The 24,015-nt window shown below is 38.1% G+C and overlaps 1 protein-coding gene across 6 annotated transcripts in view; it reads right to left on the minus strand.

The window, feature by feature from the left end:
* Positions 1–24,015, minus strand: part of CENPJ (centromere protein J) — a 55,812-nt gene that overhangs the window by 26,158 nt on the left and 5,639 nt on the right. For 5 of the 6 annotated variants that reach the window (XR_011427455.1, XR_011427454.1, XM_005601076.4 and 2 more), the window contains exons 2-9: positions 20,999–21,508; positions 20,315–20,438; positions 15,297–15,593; positions 13,474–13,585; positions 12,523–12,625; positions 10,528–12,163; positions 7,371–7,503; positions 3,877–4,042 (exon numbers count right to left, since the gene is read on the minus strand). Coding sequence is in view for 4 of the 6 variants with exons in the window: in XM_005601076.4 (XP_005601133.2) it covers positions 3,877–4,042; positions 7,371–7,503; positions 10,528–12,163; positions 12,523–12,625; positions 13,474–13,585; positions 15,297–15,593; positions 20,315–20,438; positions 20,999–21,442 (3,015 nt within the window). In the remaining 2 variants the exon portion in view is untranslated. 6 annotated transcript variants of the gene reach the window in all.

Genomic DNA, 24,015 nt, shown 5'->3' on the forward strand with positions numbered 1-24,015 from the left:
GTAGAATAAAAGAAACAGGGCTCCTTGGAGGACAGCTAATTCAGATCTGGGGTAGGTTTAAGCGGGGGGGAAGCAAAAACCAGGTGGTCTCAAGGCTGGCCCAGTGGCACAGTGGTGAAGTTTGCATGCTCCGCTTCAGGAGCCTGGGGTTCACGGGTTTGGATCCCAGGTGCAGACCTACACACTGCTCATCAAGCCATGCTGTGGCAGCATCCCATATACAAAATAGAGGAAGATTGGCACAGATGTTAGCTCAGAGCCAATCTTCCCCACGAAAAAAACAAAAACAAAACAAAAAACACCAGGCGGTCTGATATAACCAATTGTCACAGAAAGCAGGGATACTTTCAAAAATTCAAGAGCAATGACAATGCTACAGAACAAGAAGCTGATGTACTTAAAGGAGCTCCCACTGGTCAAGTTGGGACCACTTGATTATCAAAAAGGAAATTTTGTAATTAATTAGACTAACTTCAGTTTGTGAAAGGCTGTAAATCAATAACGATGAATGTTAATTCCAGGAAGACAGAAATGTCTTACTCATCAACAATTCCCCAGTGCTAAGAACAGTATCCAGTCATAAAGAATTCTCAATAAATTTGCTGAATGAATTCTCAAGAGTTAATATTTTTAAAAACAGCTATAATATAAAGGAAGGTTAACTATACCATCTCTTTAATCTTTGAATGATTTAATAAGTAGAAGAGTATCAGTAATACAGGTTTGTTTTCTATTAAGTATTTATCTGTTTTTAAAGTATGTGTTTCCAGGGGCCAGCCTGGTGGCTTAGTGGTGAACTTCTGCATACTCCGCTTCAGTGGCCCAGGTCTGGTTCCTGGGTGTGGACCTACACCACTCATCAGCCATGTTGTGGCAGTGACCCACATACAAAATAGAGAAGACTGGCCAGACGTCAGCTCAGGGCGAATCTTCCTCAGCAAAAAATAAATAAGTAAAGTATGTGTTTCCACAGTAGAAGCACAAAGAAGGGTAAATATAGGAAACTATGAATAAGCCAAAGAGTGTAAAAAAAGAAGGAACTGTACCCAAAACAGAAAGAAATAATGACTACCCCTCGTTACCCATGATAACGAAGTATGAAAAGAGTCCAATACTTAAATCAACACTAATAGAGTAGAAGGAAGGTTTAAGAATGAATTATGAAATAGTCTAACATCCTAAAGAGAAGAGCTAACTCACCAATCCAACTCCTCACCTCCCAGAGATGAGGCCTGTAGATCAACACTGGCCAGAATCCAGGAGATAAGGCCTCTAGATGAACACTGTCCAGAACTTTCTGCAAGGATGGATATGTCCTAGACCTGTAGTGTCCAGTGTGATAGCTACCAGCCACACATGGCTATTGAGTAACCTGAAATGTGGTTAATGTGACTGAGAAACTGAATTTTTAGTTTTATTTAATTTCAATTACCCTCAATTTAAATAGCCACAGGCGGCTAATGGCTAGCAGACTGGACAGAACAGGCTTAGAGAATAAGAGGATACAATACCTGAGGGAAAAGCATCAGGTTGCAAGAAAGTAAAATCTAAGTGTTATTCACATAAAGTAAAGTAAAACCATATCAAGAAAGCTTGTCCACTCTGGTTTGAATCACACTGGAAGTTGGAATCAGGCCCTGAGCCATGAGAAAGAGGGGAAGGCAGGGGAATCAATCTTATAATCTCAGGTAGTCTGAGAAGGTTTTTTCTTGCCTTTTGGGTCTCAGAAAATTTTCATAACATAGCTAGGTATCAAAATAAGCATTGCTTTACTCCTGGGAGATTCAGAAACAAGAAAAATGAAATGACAAACCCACTGTACAGATATGTTAGAACAGGCCATGGTTTTAATATAGTGAAAGGTTTTCTGATAGCTGAATTTGATTTTTACTACTGTATTATAGGTCACTTAATCTATAATCTTAATCTGTATTATAGACTATTTAAAAGAAATTCAAGTAAGTTTAGTATCAATTTTTAATCTTTTACCTTTCAGGTAAAGAGCAAAAAAAACACTAATAATTGATAGTAGAATTAAAAACTGGCATGGCATTGGGGCTGGCCTGGTGGTGTAGCAGTTAAGTTTGTGTGCTCCACTTTGGCAGCCCGGGGTTCAATGATTCGGATGCCAGGTGCAGACCTAGCACCGCTCATCAAGCCATGCTGTGGCAGGCGTCCCACATATAAAATAGAGGAAGATGGGCACGGATGTTAGCTCAGGGCCAATCTTCCTCAGCAAAAAGAGGAGGATTGGTAGCAGACGTTAGTTCAGGGCTAATATGCCTCAAAAAGAAAAGAAAATTGGCGTGACATTTATGGAGCGATAATCTTACAATGTCTACCAACATTCATACCCTTTAACCTAGAAATTTCACTTCCAGGAGTTTTTCCTACAGATATACTTGAATACGTAAGCTACATGGGGGCAAGGATGAATTTGTTTTGCTCACTACTGTATTCCCAGGACACGCCTGCTAAGTAGCAGGTATCCAATAGCCAGGTGCTGAATGACCAAACAGAAGAACGACTGTGAGAGGCAATGTACATACAAAGTTATTCAGGACGGAACTTGTTATACACAGAAAAAGAACAGAAATAACATAAATGCTTAGTTAAGGAAATTATGGCACATCCCTATAACACAATTCTATTCAATGGTGAAATAAAGAATGAAGATGCTCCTTATGTTAAGATACAGAATGATTTCAGTACACTATTGTTAATTTTTTTTTAATTAGGAATATATATACGTATTTGCTTAGAACTTCTCTGGAGAAATACAAGAGATTGGTAACATTGGCTGCTTCAAAAGAGAGGTGAACTAAGGGCCAGAGAGAGGGTGAGAGAGAGAGGTTTCACTGCATATCCTTTTCTACTTTCTGAATGGGAATATATTACCTTTTGAAATAAACATTTTAACAGATTACTAAAGTCTAACATATTAGATTTAATAAACTAAGCATTAACCAAAACCTAGTGGCACATTTCACCGACAAAAACAAATAAATGGAATTAAAGACCCTAACCAACATGACGTGTGATAACTTAAGCTAGAGGTGTGCAGATGAGATTGTTCAAGGATAGTGTACTACATGGGAAAGGAAGAAAGCAAAGGACGGAACTCAAAAATACTAGTATTTAAAACATGATATATGGAAAAAAAACTAAATACAGAAGTGGAAGGTGAGCTTGCATTTTATGTTATAAGCAATGGACAGTCATTTAAAATTTTTCTTTTCATAAACTGAAAGTCTTACTTTTGATGAAGTCCAATATATCTATCTTTTCTATTTTGTTCTTCGTGTCTTCTCTTGCAAATCTTTGCATATGCCAACGTCATGAATATATTCACCTAAGTTTTTTCTAGGTTTATAGTTTTAGCTAGAAATGCATTAGTTCTTTTTAACTACTACATTCCTCTAGTCATGTCTATTTCTAACTTTGAAATAAATAGGACTGATAATTTGGCCTATCAGTTTCTAAGTCTTAGAATTAAACAGCTAGTTAGTATATAGGCCTTAAAGTATTACAAATGAACAGAACCAACAGTATTTGGTGTGCAGTGGGTCAAAGAGATTAACACAACACTACACTGGTGAATTTCCAACTCCTGGCTTGTTAATTCATTCACGTCACCATCGTAGTCTTTTTTTGGGAAGCCTTTAGTAAGAAAAGAAGTGATATGTTTCACTCCTTAAAAGTCAAACTACAAAAGATGTTCCTGATGCAGTATCTCAGAAAGATTACTTGTTGAGTTAACGGATGATTAATAAGTTGATACCCAATTTCTCTTTGACACATCAAATAACTCTGAGATTCTTACAAAACTGTCATCTTTACTAACTTATATGAGTATAAGGTAAAAAACTGGCATACCTGTATTTCTTCACGTTCCTTTTTATCTGGAAAAGTTCTTGCAACTGTAGCATACTTTTCAAAAACTTTGCGTTCTTTTTGTAGCTTCCTCATTTCCTCCTTTTTAAACTCTTCTATTCGAGCTAATTCTTTTGCTTTCTGTTGTTCAAAGTCTGCAATTTCTTTCCTAAAATGACCAAACCATGTTAACATCTAAGGAGACTATTTCGACATAGTAATCCATATGTGGTGCCAAAATGGAACACTGGTGATGGCCTGTCATTGCAGAGCTGCGAGTGTGGGTGAATCCATCTTCAATCCACAGTTCTGAAACTCAATAAGGCATCGCTCCCACAAGCATTCATCGAGCACCTACTATGAATCAAGCACCACACCAGGTACTGGAGAAACCACAGTGAAAATAATAAGCATCCATATTCCTGTGAAGCTTCTTACCTTCTAATGGGAGAGAGAAATGATGATAAACAAGATAAATAAGTGAAATATATGGAACATTAGTGGTGTTAAAGAGAAAAATAAACCAAGGAATGAGTTAGGAAATATCAGGGTAGAAGACTGAAATTAAGGATAGGGTCATCTTTCTGAGATAATGTTTGAAGTAAAACCTGAAGGAAGTGAGACAACAGTCATGAAGATATCCGAACAAAACAGTTCAGGCAAAGGGAACACCACATGCAAAACTCCAGAGGTAGAAATAAGCTTGATGTGTTCAAAGAACAGCCAGGAGGCCAGTGTGGCTAAAAAAAGAGTGAGCAAGAGAAAGAACAATAGCAGAAAACGTCAAAACAAAAAAACAAAAAAACCCCAGAGGGCCAGATGGATCAGAGTCTTACACACACCACTGTGAGGACTTTGGTATTTAGCTTAGGAGAATGTCAAGCAGAAGAACTGTCATAAGGCAGGTTCATTCTAGATGCTGAGTTAAGAGCACAGGGAGAGTGGCATCAGCAAGATGGTGGAATAGGTTGTCTGTGGCTCACATACTCCCCCACAAACAACAATCTGACAGCCATTCATGGACAAAAGTGCTTTTGTGGGAGCTCTAGGATCCAGGTAGGAGGTAGAGAAACCCAGTGAAGCCTAAGATCAAGGACAGCCACTCTGAAAAGGCAGGCCTGTACCCCAGTAGCAGCACCAAACGTTGTCCAGGCTGTAGACCAAAACCACCCTGGTCTCCCTGTGGACTCAGCTCCAGCGCCATCTGCCAAACGACCTGACAGAAGCCATGCCCACCTGTGCCCTTGGTAACAGGCCCACGGACCTCGGTTCCAACTACAGATCCTGAAACAGACCCATGACTCAGCTCCAGCCCTGCTCTACCATGGTACTGGAGGTAGTCCTGCCCACCCAGGGAACCAGCAGGAGGATACCCAGGGGCCCAGCAGGATGATGCTCAGAAATCAGACAGGAATCACACCCACAATCACTCTTGGTAATAGACCCATTGCCTGCAGATTTAACAGTGGACCCAAAAGCAGCCCCATGACTTAGCTCCAGCCTTGCTTGACTGTGGTCCCAGAAGCAGTCCTGTCCAACTGGGGCTCCAGCAGCAACCATGCCCCCCAGTGCCCCTGGTACCACGCCTGCCAACTGTAGACCCTATTTTGGACCCAGAAGCAGCCATGAGATCTGGCTAAAACCCCACTCGATCTGTGATGCTGGAAACAGACTCATCAGTCCAGGGATCCAGCAGGAGAAGGTCTTTACTTGCCAAAACCAATCTGTAAAGACAGGAAGAGGTGTTTGCTCTTTCAAATGCAAAGACGTCACCACAGGCTACAGGGATCATGAAGAATCAGGCCAACACAACACCACCAAAGGAAACTAATAAAGCTCCAGTAACCAATCCCAAAGAAAGGGAGATATACAAATTGCCTGATGAAGAATTCAAAATAATTGTTTTAAGGAAGCTCAGCAAGCTACAAGAGAAAACAGATAACTCAACAAAATCAGGAAAACAATACATGAAACAAAATGAGAAGCTCAACAAAAAGAAAGAAATCATAAAAAAAGAACCAAATAGAAATTCTGGAACTGAAGAATACAATAAATAAAGTGAAAAAATGCAACAGAAAACTTCAACAGCAGATTCAATCAAGCAGAAGAAAGACTCTCTGAACTCAAAGACAGGTAATTTGAAGTTATCCAGTCAGAGGAGAAAAAAGAATAAAAAAGAACAAAGAAAGCCTATGGGATTTATGGGAGACTGTAAAATGAACCAATATATGCATTATGAGAGTCTCAGGAAGAAAAATCCACACAAAATTGACAAACCCTCAAATAGACTAAGAAAAAAAGAGAAAAGACTCAAAATCATAAATGAAAGAGGAGACATTACAATAGATGTATCAGAAAGAAAAAAGATATTATGAACAATCATATTCCAAAAAATTGGAATAACCTAGCAGAAATGGATAAATTCCTAGAAACATACAACCTACCAAAACTGAATCTAGAAGAAACAGAAAGCCTGACAGACCAATAACATAAGGAGACTGAATCAGTAATCAAGAACCTCCTAACAAAGAAAAGTCCAGGACCAGATGGCTTCATAGGTAAATTCTATCAAACATTCAAAGAAGAATTAATACCGATCATTCTTAAACTCTTCCAAACAAGGAAGAAGGAATACTTCCGAACTCATTTTATGAGGCTAGTATCACTCTGATATCAAAGCCAGACAAAGATACCACGAGAAAAGAAAACTACAGGCCAATATCTCTGACAAACATAGATGTAAAAACCCTCAGTAAAATACTACCAAACCAAATTCAACAGCACAGTAAAAGGATTATACACCATGACCAAGCTGGATTTATCCCTGGGATGCAAGCTTAGTTCAACATATGCAAATCAATTAATGCAATATAACCTGGTGTAGCCACTGTGGAAAATTATGGCAGTTCCTCAAAAACTCAAGTATAGAATTACCATATGATCTGGCAATTCTACCCCTAGGTATATATCCAGAAGAATTAAAAGCAGACATTTGAACAGAGATTTGTACACCAATGTTAATGGCAGCATTATTCACAATAACCAAAAGTAGGAACAACCCAAATGTCCAGCTGCAAGTCAGGGAATACCAAGGATCGTCAGCAACCACTAGAAGACAGGAGAGAAGTATGGCTCTGCTGACACCTTGACTTCAAATTTCTAGCCTCCAGAACCCTGAAGAAATAAATTTCTGTTGTTTTAAGCCACTCAGTTTGTGTGTACTTTGTTACACTTAGAGCAACTCCAGGAAATTACTACACTGGCCACGGCAGCACTTGAATTCATGGCTCCAAACTGCTTTCCAAATTTCAATTCATGATCTCGTCAACTAAGAAAATTCTTTTAACACATCTCTGACCACAATGGGTTATTTAATTAAAAAATTCCTATGTGGTATAGATTTCAATTCCTTTTCATTTATACTACTGGACTGATAAAAATTGTTTCAAATAATTTTAGATATAATCTTAAAGATAAAACAATCACTGCAAACTTACCTGAGTTTTTCCAAGGCTCTTTCTCGTTCAATGCGAAGTTTAGCTAAAGATGTGTTCTCAGCTTTAAATTTTTCTATTTCCATTTCCAATTCAATAACTTTCTCTCTCAAAACTTGAGATCGAGCACTGTCAACTACAAAATAGGCCATAAATATTGAACTTCACAAAGGGCCTTCAGGAGCAAAACCACTAGCTAGCTCTATTAACTCTAAGAGCCAAAAATATGGTAAACAACTGTACAATTAAAATGCTATGCTTCGGGGCTGGCCCCGTGGCCAATTGGTTAAGTTCGCACACTCCGCTGCAGGCGGCCCAGTGTTTCATTTGGTTCGAATCCTGGGCACGGACATAGCACTGCTCATCAAGCCATGCTGAGGCAGCGTCCCACATGCCACAACTAGAAGGACCCACAACGAAGAATATACAACTACGTACCGGGGGGCTTTGGGGAGAAAAAGGAAAAGAATAAAATCTTAAAAAAAAAAAAATGCTATGCTTCTACTAACAAAATTATATTGGCCTAACTTTCCACAAGAAATCAGTCTAAATTTAAGAAAGAATCAAATTATTCTACCTCAAAAGAGTATCCAATTTGATAATGAATTAACATTACATATAAAAAGAAATCATTTAGATAAATATTTTTTAAAACTGATATATAAACATAGCTTAAGGGGGCCAGCCCCATGGTTAAGTTCGGCAGCCTGGGCTCAGCTCCTGGACTCTGACCTACTATACAAGTCGTTGGCAGCCATGGTGTGGTGGCAATAAAATAGAAGAAAACTGGCACAGATGTTAGCTCAGAGTGAATCTTCCTCAGCAAAAAAAGGAAGACTGGCAACAGATGCTAGCTCAGGGTGAATCTTCCTCAGTTAAAAAAAACCCCCAAAAACAAAAAACAAAAAAGTTTAAGAACATGAATACGTAATTCACAAAAGATCTAAGGCACTAATCAATACCAAAATCAAAGTTTACCCCCAACTAATTAAAGAAATACAAATTAAGATTTTTTTCCATATCAAATTTGCTATTTGAAAGAGTAAAATACTTCTGTCCTGCAACAACCCTGTTAGAAAAGAAATCTGATTTACATCACAAGATTAAAATACCCATATCTATCCTTTGACCCAATTATCCTACTTCTAAAAATCTAGTTTAACAAACCTGTAAAATCATACAAATAGTTTTGCACAAAAATATGCATTACAGTGTTATTTCTAATAGTGAAAAATAATTTAAGTGTCTAAGGAAATTACTGAATAAAATTATGCTACATTCATATAATGCTCTGCAACCATTTATAAAGTACACAAAGAGTTTAATGATATGGCCAATGCATATTATACACCTGGTCGAAAAGGATGAGTCAAGTTATAATATATGTCTCTACCATATTAAAAATATACACGAGGGGCTGGCCCCGTGGCCGAGTGGTTAAGTTCGCGTGCCCCGCTGCAGGCAGCCCAGTGTTTCGTTGGTTCAAATCCTGGTCACCGACATGGCACTGCTCATCAGACCACGCTGAGGCAGCGTCCCACATGCCACAACTAGAAGGACCCACAACGAAGAATATACAACTATGTACCGGGGGGCTTTGGGGACAAAAAGGAAAAAAATAAAATCTTTAAAAAAAAAAAAAACACACAGGAAAAATGACTGGAAGGAAATACCCCAAAATTATATCACAGTTACCTTTGGGTAGCTTAGTTATAAATATTTTTGCTTCTGTACTTTTTAGGCTTCAAAACTTTCTGCAAAAAAGTACTACTTTTAAAATTAGAGGGTTTTTTTAAATAGCTTAAGTTATAATTTATATTTTAAAGCATCTATGCTTTGCTAGGCATTCACAGTTTATAATATAACATGATATAATGGAAGAGCTTTTCAGTCTAAGTTTAAAAAGTCCATCACATCAACTGAATACTATATAGTCATTAAATGGAATGAGGTAGTTGTGTATGTGTGTTAGAACAATCTTCAAAATTTATTATAAGCAAGCTGCAGAATGGTTTATGAAAAGCGTGTAGGGGGCCAGCCACGTGGTTGAGTGGTTAAGTTTGCACGCTCTGCTTCAGTGGCCCAAGATTTTGCTGGTTCGGATCCTGGGCGTGGACATGGCACTGCTCATCAGGCCATGCTGAGGTGACGTCCCACAGAGCACAACCAGAGGCACGCACAACTAGAATATACAACTAGGTACTGGGGGCTTTGGGAGAAGAAAAAAGACGACTGGCAACAGATGTTAGCTCAGGTGCCAATCTTTAAAACAAAGCACAATTAAAGACCAAAGCGTCTTTTCATTTGTCTAGAAGGGAGGAGATTATATAGACATACACATGCTTTCGTACACATGGAATCTTTTCTTTCCTTTTTTGTGTGAGGAAATTGGCCCTGAGCTAACATCTGTTGCCAATCTTCCTCTTTTTGCTTGAGGAAGACTGTCACTGAGCAAACCTCTGTGCCAATCCTCCTCCACTTTATGTGGGATGCTGCCACAGCATGGCTTGATGAGCGGTGCTAGGTCTAAGCCCGGGATCTGAACTTGCAAACCTGGGGCCACCAAAGCAGAGGGCGCAAACTTAACCACTACGCCACAGGCCAGCCCCCTGCATGGAACCTTTTTTGAATACAAAGATGAAATGGGAATGCTAATGCCCCTAGGGAAGGGGACTAAGAGCCCAGGTCTGGGGAAGAAAGGAAACTTCAATTATACTGTATTTCTTCTTGGTCATAGTTAGCAAGTTAATGCATGAGGCACTAAAAGAATTAAGTAAAAACACTGTCATTAAAAAAACTATCCACACACAAAATTTCACCCCACAGTAACACAAACCATAAATTGGGTACTCCTCAGTTGTAAAAGAAAATTAAATGTTATCTCACTTTATAATAAAGCAATTAACTTTAAAGCCTTGGAAATAAGACACAAGCTTAAATTTGAAAAATCTGAGATCACAATTCATCCTAATCTCTTATACTAGTGACTATTACATTATTTAGACCCACAAACAAATCAAATTTTAACAAGTCACCTACTAATTAGACTTCTCCTGAGCAACTAGAAAGATAAGGATTTTAAGCATTCTGACAACATACTGATAAAATAAATGTTAAATTTCTAACATTCTGATAAATATTTTATAATGCTCTGACTTACCAGGTGGCTGGTCTTGACTTACGTATAACTTCGGTTCATTTCCCAAGAGTGAACCAGATTTTGGTTTAGGTTTCAAAGAAGGGAAGAATTTCATCATCAGATCCGATGCAAGAGGAGGACTTGTGCCCCTGCTGGAACTGCTCAAGTCTTCTCCATTCTTGACGGGGGCAACTTTCCTTTTTATTGTTTTGTCCAATACACCTATTTCACTCTTTTTAGGGTAGGTTATCTGGGGAGTCCCATAAACGGCTTCATTCCCAAGAATACCATCATGTTTAAATGAATTCTCTTCAAGGTCGGTCCATGTTCTTTCATCATCAAAGTCAATTTTACTCATATTTATTGATGAGGGTCTTCTTGAGGACTCAGAAACTTTATTTTTCAAGCTTTCTATTATGACGGACTCATCACTACTATAATCTTTATCAGACAAATCTAAATCAGCATCTCTCCTTTTATCTTCTTCTTGAGTCCCAGTGTCCCTAAAAGGTCCCTTACCATCACAGACTTGTGGACTATCCTCTCTGCTGCGGAAGCACCTTTCTTTATCCTCCATTGATAGTTTTACGGTAACATCAAGTTGTTCCTCAGAGTTAGTGCTACTGTCACTGCTCATAACACCTTCATCATCACTTGCCTTCCACCTAGTTTGCCTTTCAGAAGTGCTCATTTGGAATGCTTTCCTAGTGACTTTACATGACTGTTCCTTCAATCCATCGGGTGAGGCCACTGAATCAAGCTGCTTGGTTGCGACTTCACAGTCACTCTTACATTCATGTTCAGGAAGGTCTGGATCCTCATTTTGGTTACAGAGACTACTGGGATCCGATGCTGTCGTCTTCTCCTGCTGTGCAGCTTTGACAGGGGTAGAAGACAGCCGGTGACCTTTACAGAGCTGTTGGTCCCTCTCTAAGATCTTCAGCACAAAAGAGGAATTACTGGAAAATGATATTTCATCAGCAGCTTGTTCTAAAAACAAAAATTCATCTAATTCCAAGTTTTCCTTTTCCTTTTCTCGTTCCCAGTTCTCTAACTTTTGCTGAAGAGAAACGTCAAGAGAAGATTCTGACTCTTTCAAGGTCTCACCTTTCAGGCTCTTAGAAGCCATGCAGCTGGCCAGCCCAGTCGAAAGGGGGAGTTTGTCTTTACCTTGTGTGCTATTCCAGACTTTGCAACCACTATCAAAAGGTTTTGTAGACTCAGGTACATTTTCTTTATTATTAGATTCCACTTTTCTTCTCAATTTGATCTGGTCTCTAAATTGCCCATCACCTTTCTTCCCTGCTGGTATTTTCCATCCTGACGGAGACAGACTTTTCCTATTATTACTCTTAAGCACTTTCGGCTTTTGACTGAGTGTGACAGAACCACTTTTCGTTCCAGCTTTACTGTTTTTTCTAGCAGGAAGGTTCTCTGTACACGGTTCTTTACTTATAAGAGCAGTTTTCCGCTGGAATTGCTGTCTGTCTACTTTAAACACAGCTTGGTCCTCTGAAATGCTCTGATTAGTCACTAGTTCACCTTCTCTCCCTTTCTGCAACTTAGATTTAGCTTTAGTAAATCTAGCTAAACCTTCTCCTCGTTTTAAGAACGGTTGTTTTGGTTTTGCTTTGATTAACAATGATCCTTCTGTTTCCTAAAATAAAAAAACAATATTTGAATTATTTCTAGTATATCCAAGTAATCTCAAAGTTGTTTTTTTTAAAGATTTTACTTTTCCTTTTGCTCCCCAAAGCCCCCCAGTGCATAGTTGTGTATTTTTAGCTGTGGGTCCTTCCAGTTGTGGCATGTGGGACGCCGCCTCAGCATGGCTTGATGAGTGGTGCCATGTCCGCGCCCAGGATCTCAACTGGCAAAACCCTGGGCCACCGAAGTGGAGCGCACAAACTTAATCACTCAGCCACGGGGTCAGCCCCTTCAAAGTTATTATTAAAGCAATTAGAAATAAATGTCTAAAGCCTCAGACAATTTAATCAAAACAGTGGAAATGCCAACCCTTAGCTGTTTTTGTTTTAGTGCTTGTTCTTCCAACCGAATTTGTTCTTCTAAGTAGTCTTCAAATGTCTGTTTCTTTTCTCCAATAGCAGCTTTAATAGGCCTAATCATAAAAATAAAGTTGTTTAGTATGCAAATCATGATGTGCTGAACATTTTACATTTAGTGTGCCTGATACAGACACCCCTGACTACACTGAGAACTAAACTTTTGAAAGTCACTGACCTCCATAGAGAATCCAGTGAAAGCAACAACCCCGCTGCATCTCCCAAAATACAGATACATACAACACTCTACACAGGATTTGGAAAAAACCCTTTTGAAATCCATCTACTGACCTTAGATTAGCTTTTGTAGAAACATATTCATTACTTAACTTTAAAATATATTTCAGAAATAGTTCATTGAATACACATTTTTTAATTAAGAAAGATCCTTAACAATGTAAATAGAGCAACAATCAAAAAAGTCATTTGTCCATCCATAATGTATATTAAAATACTTCAAATATTTAAGAAAATCATAAATAATCTCAATACTGATATTTTATGTCATAAAAATTTTTTACTTCTGTAACCAGACTTCTGCCATTATAATTTGTAAATAATACCAAATGTGAGACTCCAATATTTAATTTGTTTTTCTCTTTTCCAAAATAGAATTTACCTAACTATTTGAGAGATTAATTTTATCCAGGTATTTCTTGTAGGTGAAAAAATCTTGCTCAATTCTTCCAATACAATGTCAAAGCTACTTTACCTGATGTATCTCCCAACCTCTTTCTGTTCCTGATAGTATGTGATGAGTTCAATCTTCAACCTCATACTTAAAAGCATATTCAAGCAAAAACAAGAAAACTAGGGAGCTTTCAAATAAAGAAAGTGCTCAGTAATAAGGGCTGGCTATTATAGTAAACTGTCACATTCTTATTCCTGTCAACATGGAGGATACCTTTCTTCAATATTCACCACTTCTGAGGAGTCACCAATGTTTTTTACATTTGTATCATTCCCTTCCTGAATCTGTTCCGTCATTTTCTCCCAACATGGTAAAATACCTTCTCCTAGAATAAAAATTAGGAACAATTTAGTTCAAAAAAAGCAGATTAAAGTCTTAAACTTGAGAATTTCACAAGTTACTATGCTAAAAAAATCTTTAGTTAAAAGTAATGTGTGCCAATGATTTTAGAACTCACAAGGATTTCTTTAATATGATAAAAAACTACAAAACCCTAATTGAAACATGACATTCTTCAAAAGGTTAATGCTATGAAAAAAAGGTGTAGGCTTTTCTAAATTAAAAAAGATTAGAGAGTTAACAATTGAATGTAATACATGAACTTGACTGGATCCCAGTTTTTTAAAAGAACACCTTTAAAAGTCATTTTTGAGATAATAGGGGGAACTCAAAAATGGATTTGAATATTAAGGAATTTTTGTTAATCTCCCTAGGTATAATAATAGTATTGTAGTTATATATAAGAATGTCCTAATTTTTACTTGATGCATGCTAAAATACTTAAATGATGTTAACATAATGTCTGCATATTACCTGCAAGGAAATAACTTAGCAAATTATATATACATGTAGATAGAGAAATAGATATAGGTACAGATACAGATATATATACACACATACAAATGTATATAGACAAAGTAAAATGGCAAAATATTAACTGTTGAATTTAGGTAATGGGTATACTGGTAATCATTGCAGTGGTCTTTCAACTCTTCTGGATGTTTGAAATTTTCCAAAGTAAAAGATTAGGGGAGCGTATTGTTTAAAAAATAAGAAAAAGACATTTGACCTTTCCATACCAAGGAATTGCCGTAAAATAGGAATGAGATATTACGCACAAAGGTGCCCCATTCTAACTAGTAAGTACAGACACCTTTGGTCATATTATTTACATTTTTTTATAACTGACTCAAAAGAATATATTCATAAAAACAACATTAAAATTGAAAATTAAATTTAAATTTAAAATACTAGCAACAACTGTCTTACCACAAAGAACATTAAATATTGATATATTATTGATGACTAACATAATGACAACCATTAAAATTATGGTTATGAAGACTACAGAACATACCATAAGCATTTTCCAGCGTGAGTGGGAAAAGAATACAATTTATTAAGCAATATTCTATGATCACAAAATGTGAAAAAAGGCAGGGGGGCGGGAGCGACACAGAAATAGAACTTAAAAAAAAAAAAAAGACCAGAAGAAAATATACCAGAAACGCCATAAGAGCTCCATGAATTCAGACATCAGACACTGAGGGTCAGTTTTCTGGCAGGAACACACAGGGTGCTGGGAATACAGAGGTATAGTGAAAACAAACCAAATCTTGGGGTTGGAGGTATTTCTTTTATAAGTAATAACTCCCATCAGCAACCTGTTTCTCATATTTCACATCTTCTATCAAGTGCCCAACCACCACAGCACACATTTTCACTCAACCTCAAACTATTTCTAAGCTTTCAAAGAAAAATGTACAGGCAGAACTTTTGTTGCCTCCCTTTTTGAAGACCCCATACTACCATGCAAGGTTTAAAGTCAGCATGAATACTGCAACTGTTCTCAGAAAGTCACAAATTCTATGTCCAGTTCTACACCCAAACCAGGCTCAGTAGCTATGCAGCACGTAGGACCTCACAAAGCAGAAGAGGACAGGAAAACAATGCAGAAAAAACTTTTCTTGTCTTAGGACAACTTGGTAACACTGTCAGTTAAGTACAGAAGAGAGAAATATGTATAAGGAACTCACCTATAGGATGGTTTTGGTTTTCTTCCTTCAAATCATTTTTTTGCACAAGCGCTTCTTGATACTGTGCCTCATAAAACAAATTGGGAGAAGCACCACTTTTTGAAGTTAAGATAAAATCTTGATGAGTAGTCCTACAGAAGTTTTGTTCATTGGCTAAAACGTTGGAAGTGTGCATTTTTTCTTGGGTTTGATTCTGGTAGATACATGAGGATAAGAAGGGTGCGGTTTTCTCCACAGTGGTTGCATTTCCTGGAGATCTGTACTTCTGGCTCTTATCATCAGGAAGTAGAGTTAGACCTTGCAATTAAGAAAATCAACAAACTTGATGACTTTCTTTAACATTTTCTCTCCTGCCTGTTAGTGACCCCTACCACAAAGTTTTCTCCAACGTGATAGCAATATTTTTTCTTCCTTATTAAGAAACTGTTTAACAAAATCATGAAATTTTAAAATTCCAAAGTGACCCTTGCAGAATTTTAATTAAAAGTTTATTTATACTACGATTCATGTGCAGACTGTGTGTACATAGCAGAGCTGCAGCACTGCCTAATTCTGGAAGGCACCATTCATGCTACATCTATCAAAAGCACTGCTGGAATTGTCAACTCTGCAGACCTATGACAAACACAGTTAGATAGAGCACCAATGCAAATAGTTAACAAATGATCCGAATTGTTCCCTAATGATCAATAACTGCTCTGTGGCACAACATAGAAAAGTCTTCCCTTTAGATTAACATCTTGGTATCCTCAGGTAGTGGAATTATGGGTACCTTTCTGTTTTGTACTTTTCCGTATAGTTTCTAAATTTCCTGTATTATTTTGTCTGTTTTGTTTCTCAAGTCTCTGCTTTTAAAATAAATAAACAGAGAGAAGATTCCCCTCCTATATATCTCTAAGATATAATTCTTGGAGGGTAGATGGCAATATTAGCCATCTTGCCTGCTGCACCAGCTCCTCAAAATCCTGCTACTATACCTCTGTTCTCCCAGATTGTCTCAACTAAATTTAAAAGTGAAGACACAATGAGAAGTGTTTCATAAAAGAGCTGGGCCACATATCTCTAATACCTATCTACCTCACCCCCAGCCCATGAATAAAACTGAGATCAAGTAGGTCCTAATTGAATAGTAGGTTTGACCTTGCTTCCTTTTTTATAACGATACTCTCATCTAAATATTTTTGACTAATAGTCATCCTACTTCAGCCTAAAGACGTCTTTGATAAAAGAGCAATATCCCAAAGTAGTAGTTCTCAGTGTCGTTTGTAAACCCCTGGAGGTCTCCAAGACTCTTTCAGGGCATCCACCAGGTCAAAACTATTTTCATAAAATATTTAGGTAGTATTTGCCTTTTTCACTGTACTGAATATACACTGATGGTGCAAAAGCAAAATGGAAACTCCTGGTGTCTTCTCTCAAAAGCAAGACAGCAGGACAGCAGCACCCAACTGTGCTAGCAGTTACAGTATTTATCATCATCATGCACTTGCAGGTTAAAAAAGTTTTGGGCCTGCCTGGTGGCATAGCCATTAAGTTCAAACGTCCTGCTTTGGTGGCCCAGGGTTTGCTAGTTCAGATCCCGGGTGTGGAGCTACGCACCGCTTGGCAAGCCATGCTGTGGCAGGTGTCACACATATAAAGTAGAGGAAGATGGGCAAGGATGTTAGCTCAAGACTAATCTTCCTCAAAAAAAAAAAATTTTTTTTTAAGTTTTACTTAAGAATGTCCTAGATAAAGTAACAGAAAGTATTAATTTTTTTTATTAAATCTCAACCCTAGAGTACATGTCTTTTGAACATTCTATAGGACAAAATAAGGAGTATGCATAAATCATTTCTGCTGTAAACCAAGACATGGCTGTGGGGTTTTTGCGGTTTTTTTTGCTGAGGAAGATTTGGCCCTGAGCTAACATCTGTTGCCAATCTTCCCCTTTTTGCTTGAGGAAGACTGTCACTGAAGTAACATCTGTGCCAATCTTCCTTTATTTTATGTGGGATGCCACCACAGTGTGGCTTGACAAGTGGTGCTAGTTCCACACCCAGGATCCAAACCTGTGAACCCCGGGCCACCAAAGCAGAGCAGATAAACTTAACCACCACGTCACCGGGCCACCTCCAGCTGTGTAATTTTTTGAATTGTAAGCTTGAGTAGCTACTTCTTCCAAGGAAAATCACTTTTATCTGAAAGAATAAACGACAAATTATGATGATTTAAACCTTGGTACTTGACAGACATTTTCTCAAAAATGAAACAAGTAAGCTAGTCACTTCAAGGAAAACAACTGACGGTATTTCTTGCCAATGACAAAATTTGAACTTTCAAGTAAAAATTTGAATTTTAAGAAACAAGTACACCACCACGAGCTTGACAGCTTTATAATAAGACTTTTATGATGAGAGTTATAGCGATACTAATAGATATAATTTTTTGATATTATATAATGAAATATGTCAATATTTTAAGGACCTATGTAACTCAGTAAACCACTATTTTCCAAATAACCAATGCACGATTTTACCAAATCATGCGCAATGAAAGATCCATTCAAAATGTCAAGATAGGGGCTGGCCCCATGGCCGAGTGATTAAGTTCACTCCGCTTCAGTGGCCCAGGGTTTCACCAGTTTGGATCCTGGGCATGGACATGGCACCGCTCGTCAGGCCATGCTGAGGCAGTATCCCATATAGCACAACCAGAGGCACTCACAACTAGAATATACAACTATGTACAAAGGGGTTTTGGGGAGAAGGAAAAAGAAAGAAAGAAGATTGGCAACAGATATTAGCACAGGTGCCAATCTTTAAGAAAAAAAAAAAGCCAAGATATTCCAATACATTTTAATTTAACAGAGTACAAATAGTTCATAGACATGATTTCATATTTCACACTGAGAACAATAGCTAAGAAATGACGACTTGTTGAGTTTGGGTGCAACATCAAAGAAATAACCACAATTATTTGAAAAGGCTATTAAAATACTCCTCTCTCCTTTTTCCAATTACATATCCATGTGAGGCTGGATTTTTTTCACATACTTCAACCAAAACAACTCAAGAGATTGAATGCAGAAGTAGATACGAGAATCAGCTGAGTTATTTTAAGCCAGAAGTTAAACAGATTTTTAGGGGCCAGCCCCCTGGCCAAGTGGTTAGGTTCTTGCACCCCGCTTCGGCAGCCCAGGGTTTCGCCGGTTCGGACCCTGGGCGTGGACATGGCACGGCTCATCAAGCCATGCTGAGGTGGCATCCCACATACACAACTAGAAGGACTCACAACTAAAAATACACAACTATGTACCGGGGGGCTTTGGGGAGAAAAAGGAACAATAAAAACAAAACCAAAAACAGATTTTTAAAAATATAAAACAATCCCATTCTAATTGTTTAGAAAAGTTTTTCATTAAAAAATGTTATTTGTGATGACATGTAATTGATTATTTTAAATGAATTAGTTTTTCAACTTCTTAGTTTTAATTGCTAATATAAGTAAATATTGATATCTATAGCCCCCCATATGACAAAAGCTCTTTGAAGTCCTCAATAATTTAAGAGTGTTAAGGGGTCCTGAGACTAAACAGTGTGAAACCACTGCCCTCAAGAGACATAACTGAATGGGGCTAGTTCTTATATTAATAACTTTGAAATATGCTTCCCTATTGCTCTATCATAGTGCTATTTCTACCCTAAAAAGTATCACAGGCTGTTATTTAAGTAATCTTGATTATTCTTTTTATGTATTCCATAAAAGAACCCTGAACCATTCAACTATTTCAAGATGCACACCACATTGTCTACATTCCCTAAGATGAACATCCAAATTCTCTACACCATTCTTCATTTGCTACATTTCTCATTACCACCACCACCACCACTCCCCAGTCCCACCCAGCCACATTCTGCATGCTCATTTGCCAATGTCTTTTCTTCTTTGTACTCTCAATGCCCAGAGCAACCTGTGAACAACAGGCACTTTCCTGAATCAATAAAGTGTCTCTCCTAAAATGTAGCCAAAAAGCAAACATACTGGTCCAGATCACTGTTTTTCAAACTGTGGGACACAACCCGTTAGTAATTTTATCATTAGATGCAACACATAGGTAATGACTGGCATTTTTTTTTTAACGACATAGAACAGAATAAACAAAATAGAAAATATTCTTACTACATGCCAGGCATACCAATAAGGGCTGATTTACGAAACTTTGAAATTAAGAGTCATGATTTAAAATGTTTCTGTTACTATGCAGTATGGTCAAAAGACTTTCAAAACCACTGCTCCAGATCACATTTCAACAGGTTTTTTTCCTGATAAGCACATCAAGCATTCTATTAATTGATCTAACATACAACAAAAGAGTTCTGTCATTTACTACCACAGAAAATATTTTTGGTATGTTTCTTTAACTGAACAGAATGGCTTTTACACATATTTACCTTTATGACCCAGAGCAGTTTCTCATTCACCAGGCAGACGGTGTAAACCAGTAGCTCTAGGCCAAATTTGGCTCTAGATCTTTTATTCTGTTAGGTCTTTTTTTTTTAAAGAGTTTATTTTTCCAGTACATAGTCATATATTTTCTTTTTTCCTTTTTTTTAGTTGTGGCTCCTTCTGGTTGTGGCATGTGGGACGCCACCCCAGTATGGCCTGATGAGGGATGCCATGTCCGCACCCAGGATCCGAACCGGTAAAACCCTGGGCCACCGAAGCGGAGTGCGTGAACTTAACCACTCGGCCACAGGGCCGGCCCCCTGCTAGGTCTTTTCAAAATCTTATTTTATAAATAAATGTAAATGTCTTTCAGCAGGGCACAAATGCTCCAGAATGGCACAGCTCCCACTTGTCCCAAATATACTACACCACCACTATTTCAGTTATGTGCCTAGCCCTTAAACAAATTGGAGTTTGCACCCTATGATAAAGAAATGGTAGAAATAACCTGTCAAACAACTAAAGGTAAGAAATGTAAGTGACCGTCTATCACTGTGCTAACTGAAGACCCTATGTAAGCAAAAAAATACCTGGGAGTGTATGCTGCCCAGACACCGCAGTAAGCAGCCTCTCTTGTTCTTCCATGAGTCTTTGTAGCTGCTCTAACTGTTGCCTCTTCAGTTGTTCCTGCTTCTTCTGTTGTACTTCTTTCAGCTTTTCAAACATAAAATAACTTTATTAAACCAACTTTACACTTCTTTATGGAGCTTTCCTCCTTACATTTATCTGAATGCCTCTGATCTCCCTTCTCATATCTTCCCTAATAAAGAGTTTCAAAGAGGGATCCCTAAGTAACTAAATCTGCCACCAAAACTCTAAAATCCAATTTTTTATGAAGGAGACCATATTGACAATCTCAACTAAGAAACAGAAAAAGTCATATGACGTCTGTGATTCTTAAAATAGTAATAAGTATCAGTACTTAAAATAAGTATCAGTACATTTATGATCAACTTGTCCCCCCTAATATTTGATCAACCATTTCTAATTTAGTTCTTACCAAATGAGGTAGAAATTTAAAGATATCGTTATTTTAAGTTTTATATTTATGACTTACATATTAAACATTTCATATTAGTCAAAAAGCAAAATCTGGTATTCTGAGGATTTCACAGTAAAGGGGAAGAAAAAGAGAACCTGAAACAGATTACTTTTCATCACAAACAGAAACCTGCAATAACACAAAGACATATTTAGGCCAAATCCTGTTGTACCTGCTCAAGCTTTTTGAAAAGCGGGTCTTTGTAAGCCACTTCTTTGAATTCACTCGCAAGATCTGACACAGCGTCATTTTTGTGATCTCCCCAGTGTCCAGGAGCATCCTGACATGCCACTATTGGAAGTTCCTCTTTAGTTAAAGGAAAGACGGTAAGCGCTTCAGATTTATCAGGCTGTAGTTTGTAAGGGCTGTCACACTCCAATCTCTGTTCTTCACGAAGTGAATCTTCTTCACTTATAAAACTGAAACTATTTGAAAAACGCGTGGCTTTAACAGGAAAGCTGGTAGAAATGTTCACATTTGCTCGATTCTCTTCGTCTGCTTCCAAAATAGAAAATCCACGATTTAATATGACCCCAGCCCGAGAAGGATTGGTCATCCACTGAGTCAAGAAGTTCTGCCCACTATTTAACTCTGAAGAGGTTGGCATCAGGAACATTTTAGTCCAATGACACTACTGTATTTAAATAATGTAAAAGCTAGAAGAGCTAATAATTTCCAACACCTGTAGAAGAAGACAGCCAACAAAAAGTGTTAGTTAAAGCTATTCTACCCAAACCTCGACCCAGCACAAACATCTACTGAATATTTTACATACAAAAGACTTTAACTAGCAAAGCAATTGGGTATTAAGCTAAACGTCTTTTTTAAAATCTTAAAAATATCCAAATCAAGTGGATCAAAACCCTAAATTCCATTCTGATCTCATCAGTCAATTGCTGATGACTTTATATAAGTGCTAGATCAGTTGACCTAAAACGATGGAAGCAAAATCACCTTCTGAACTATTTGATTATCAAATGAAAAACAAGCCACCATCAATAGCAAATATTCCCCATATTAATCGCTCTCATGCTTCTGGCCCTAGTCCAACACTGCTTCTTGGCCCAACTGGGGAGCCTGTGTTCTCCCTAGTTCCAGAACAAAAGTTACCACCACTCCACAGCTTTAACTGGCAGTTTCCTGCTGACCCTTCCTCCCTCATCTTCCTTCTAACTCCCTGCACATCAGGCAGTCTCTCATCTGCACTACTAGAGGTCTCTGACATCACTATTTTGGCATTCATCTCACTACTAGTGGTATTTTGCTCTTGTGTTCATAACCTACCAAGTTGTGAGTTCTTTGAAGATACCTGTATATTCACCATTGCCTAAGACCATTAATTCCTGGCAGATAGGAAAAACTTGATAAATATTTCTAAAATTAAGTTAAAATTAGGGGCTGGCCCTGTGGCCAAGTGGTTGGGTTCTCACGCTCCACTTCGGCGGCCCAGGGTCTCACCGGTTCGGATCCTGGGCACGGACATGGCACTGCTCATCGGGCCATGCTGGGGCGGCATCCCACAGGCCACAACTAGAAGGACCCACAACTAAAAATATACAACTATATACAGGGGGGCTTTGGGGAGAAAAAGGAAAAATAAAATCTTTTAAAAAAATTAAGTTAAAATTAAATCAGAGCTAAGTTTATATTACTAAAAATAAATTCAGTATTATAAAGTATTATTTGTGTCCATTCAATAAACATTACACTGGCTCATTACATATGACAGCTACTCTGTATGAATCATACTCTAAAATAACCAAACTCCTAGTAGAACTCTGTCAAGGTGCAATTGATAAATAGGACATCACAAAGATAAGCTCTTTCTCCTTTGCATGTCTGATTTTACTCAACTAACATTTATTGAGTTCTTACTTGTGCCAAATACTATTTTAGGCACTGGGTAGACAGCAGTTAATAAGTCAGAGTGTAGTGGGGAAAATTCACACACACAAGTAAATTATACAATATGTTAAATAGCAATAAGTGCTAAGGAGAAAAAAGCCACGTCGGGGAAGGAGATTGCCAGTTTAGACAGGGTGGACACAGTGGCTTCATTTAAAGGATAAAACTAAGGACCTGGTGGGGGAGAAGGAGCAAGAGGTGCAGCTACAAGGGGCAGAGCAAGACCCAGCCGACCAGACTTCACAACCTTCATCTGCAGGATGCCCCCCACCAATGCCCCATTCCTCCAGAAACCCACCAGTTCTCATGGTCCCATCACCACTATCTACTTTGAATTCTCAGGATTAATCTCTTCGTGTGATTAAATCTATTTACATCGGTCACCATAAGAAGGCTCTGGCTCCCAAGCCATCCTTTATCTCTTATACTCGAATCTCCATGCACAGGGCTTATTCTGTCTCCATCTCCCAAGCATCCCCAATGTCAAAACACTGTCCATCACCAGTAAAATCTCCTATTATCCTTAACCTCTTCTCTCATCTTCCTGAGAACACTTCTTCCCATGGAGCTCATGCCCTTGAACCACTGGGCCTGAAAGCAGAATAAGTATTTTCCTTATTGTTCTTTTTTGCTTCTAGACTATTCTCCCTTCCTCCACCATAAACAGCACACAATTTTGAAATTCATATGATCAGACTATATAACCTACTCCTCCTCCTTTACTGTCTACCAAACCTCCAAAGGTCACTAGGATCTTCCTCTCATTCCTTAAAATTTGCTGGCTGAGTGGGATTTATACCAGGGACACAGGGATGGTTCAACATCCGCAAGTCAATCAACGTGATACACTACATCAACAAAATGAAAAACAAAAACCACATGATCATCTCAATAGATGCAGAGAAAGCATTCGACAAGATCCAACACCCATTTATGATAAAAACCCTCAGCAAAATGGGTATAGAAGGAAAGTACCTCAACATAATAAAGGCCATATATGATAGACCCACAGCCAACATCATACTCAATGGACAAAAGCTGAAAGCCATCCCTCTGAGGACAGGAACAAGACAAGGGTGCCCACTTTCACCACTCCTATTCAACATAGTACTGGAGGTGCTGGCCAGAGCAATTCGGCAGGAAAAAGAAATAAAAGGAATCCAAATAGGTAACGAAGAAGTAAAACTCTCGTTGTTTGCAGACGACATGATCTTATATATAGAAAACCCCAAAGAATCCACAGAAAAACTATTAGAAATAATCAACAACTACAGCAAAGTAGCA

This window comes from Equus caballus, chromosome 17 (genome assembly GCF_041296265.1).
Source record: "Equus caballus isolate H_3958 breed thoroughbred chromosome 17, TB-T2T, whole genome shotgun sequence".
Lineage (NCBI taxonomy): Eukaryota > Metazoa > Chordata > Mammalia > Perissodactyla > Equidae > Equus > Equus caballus.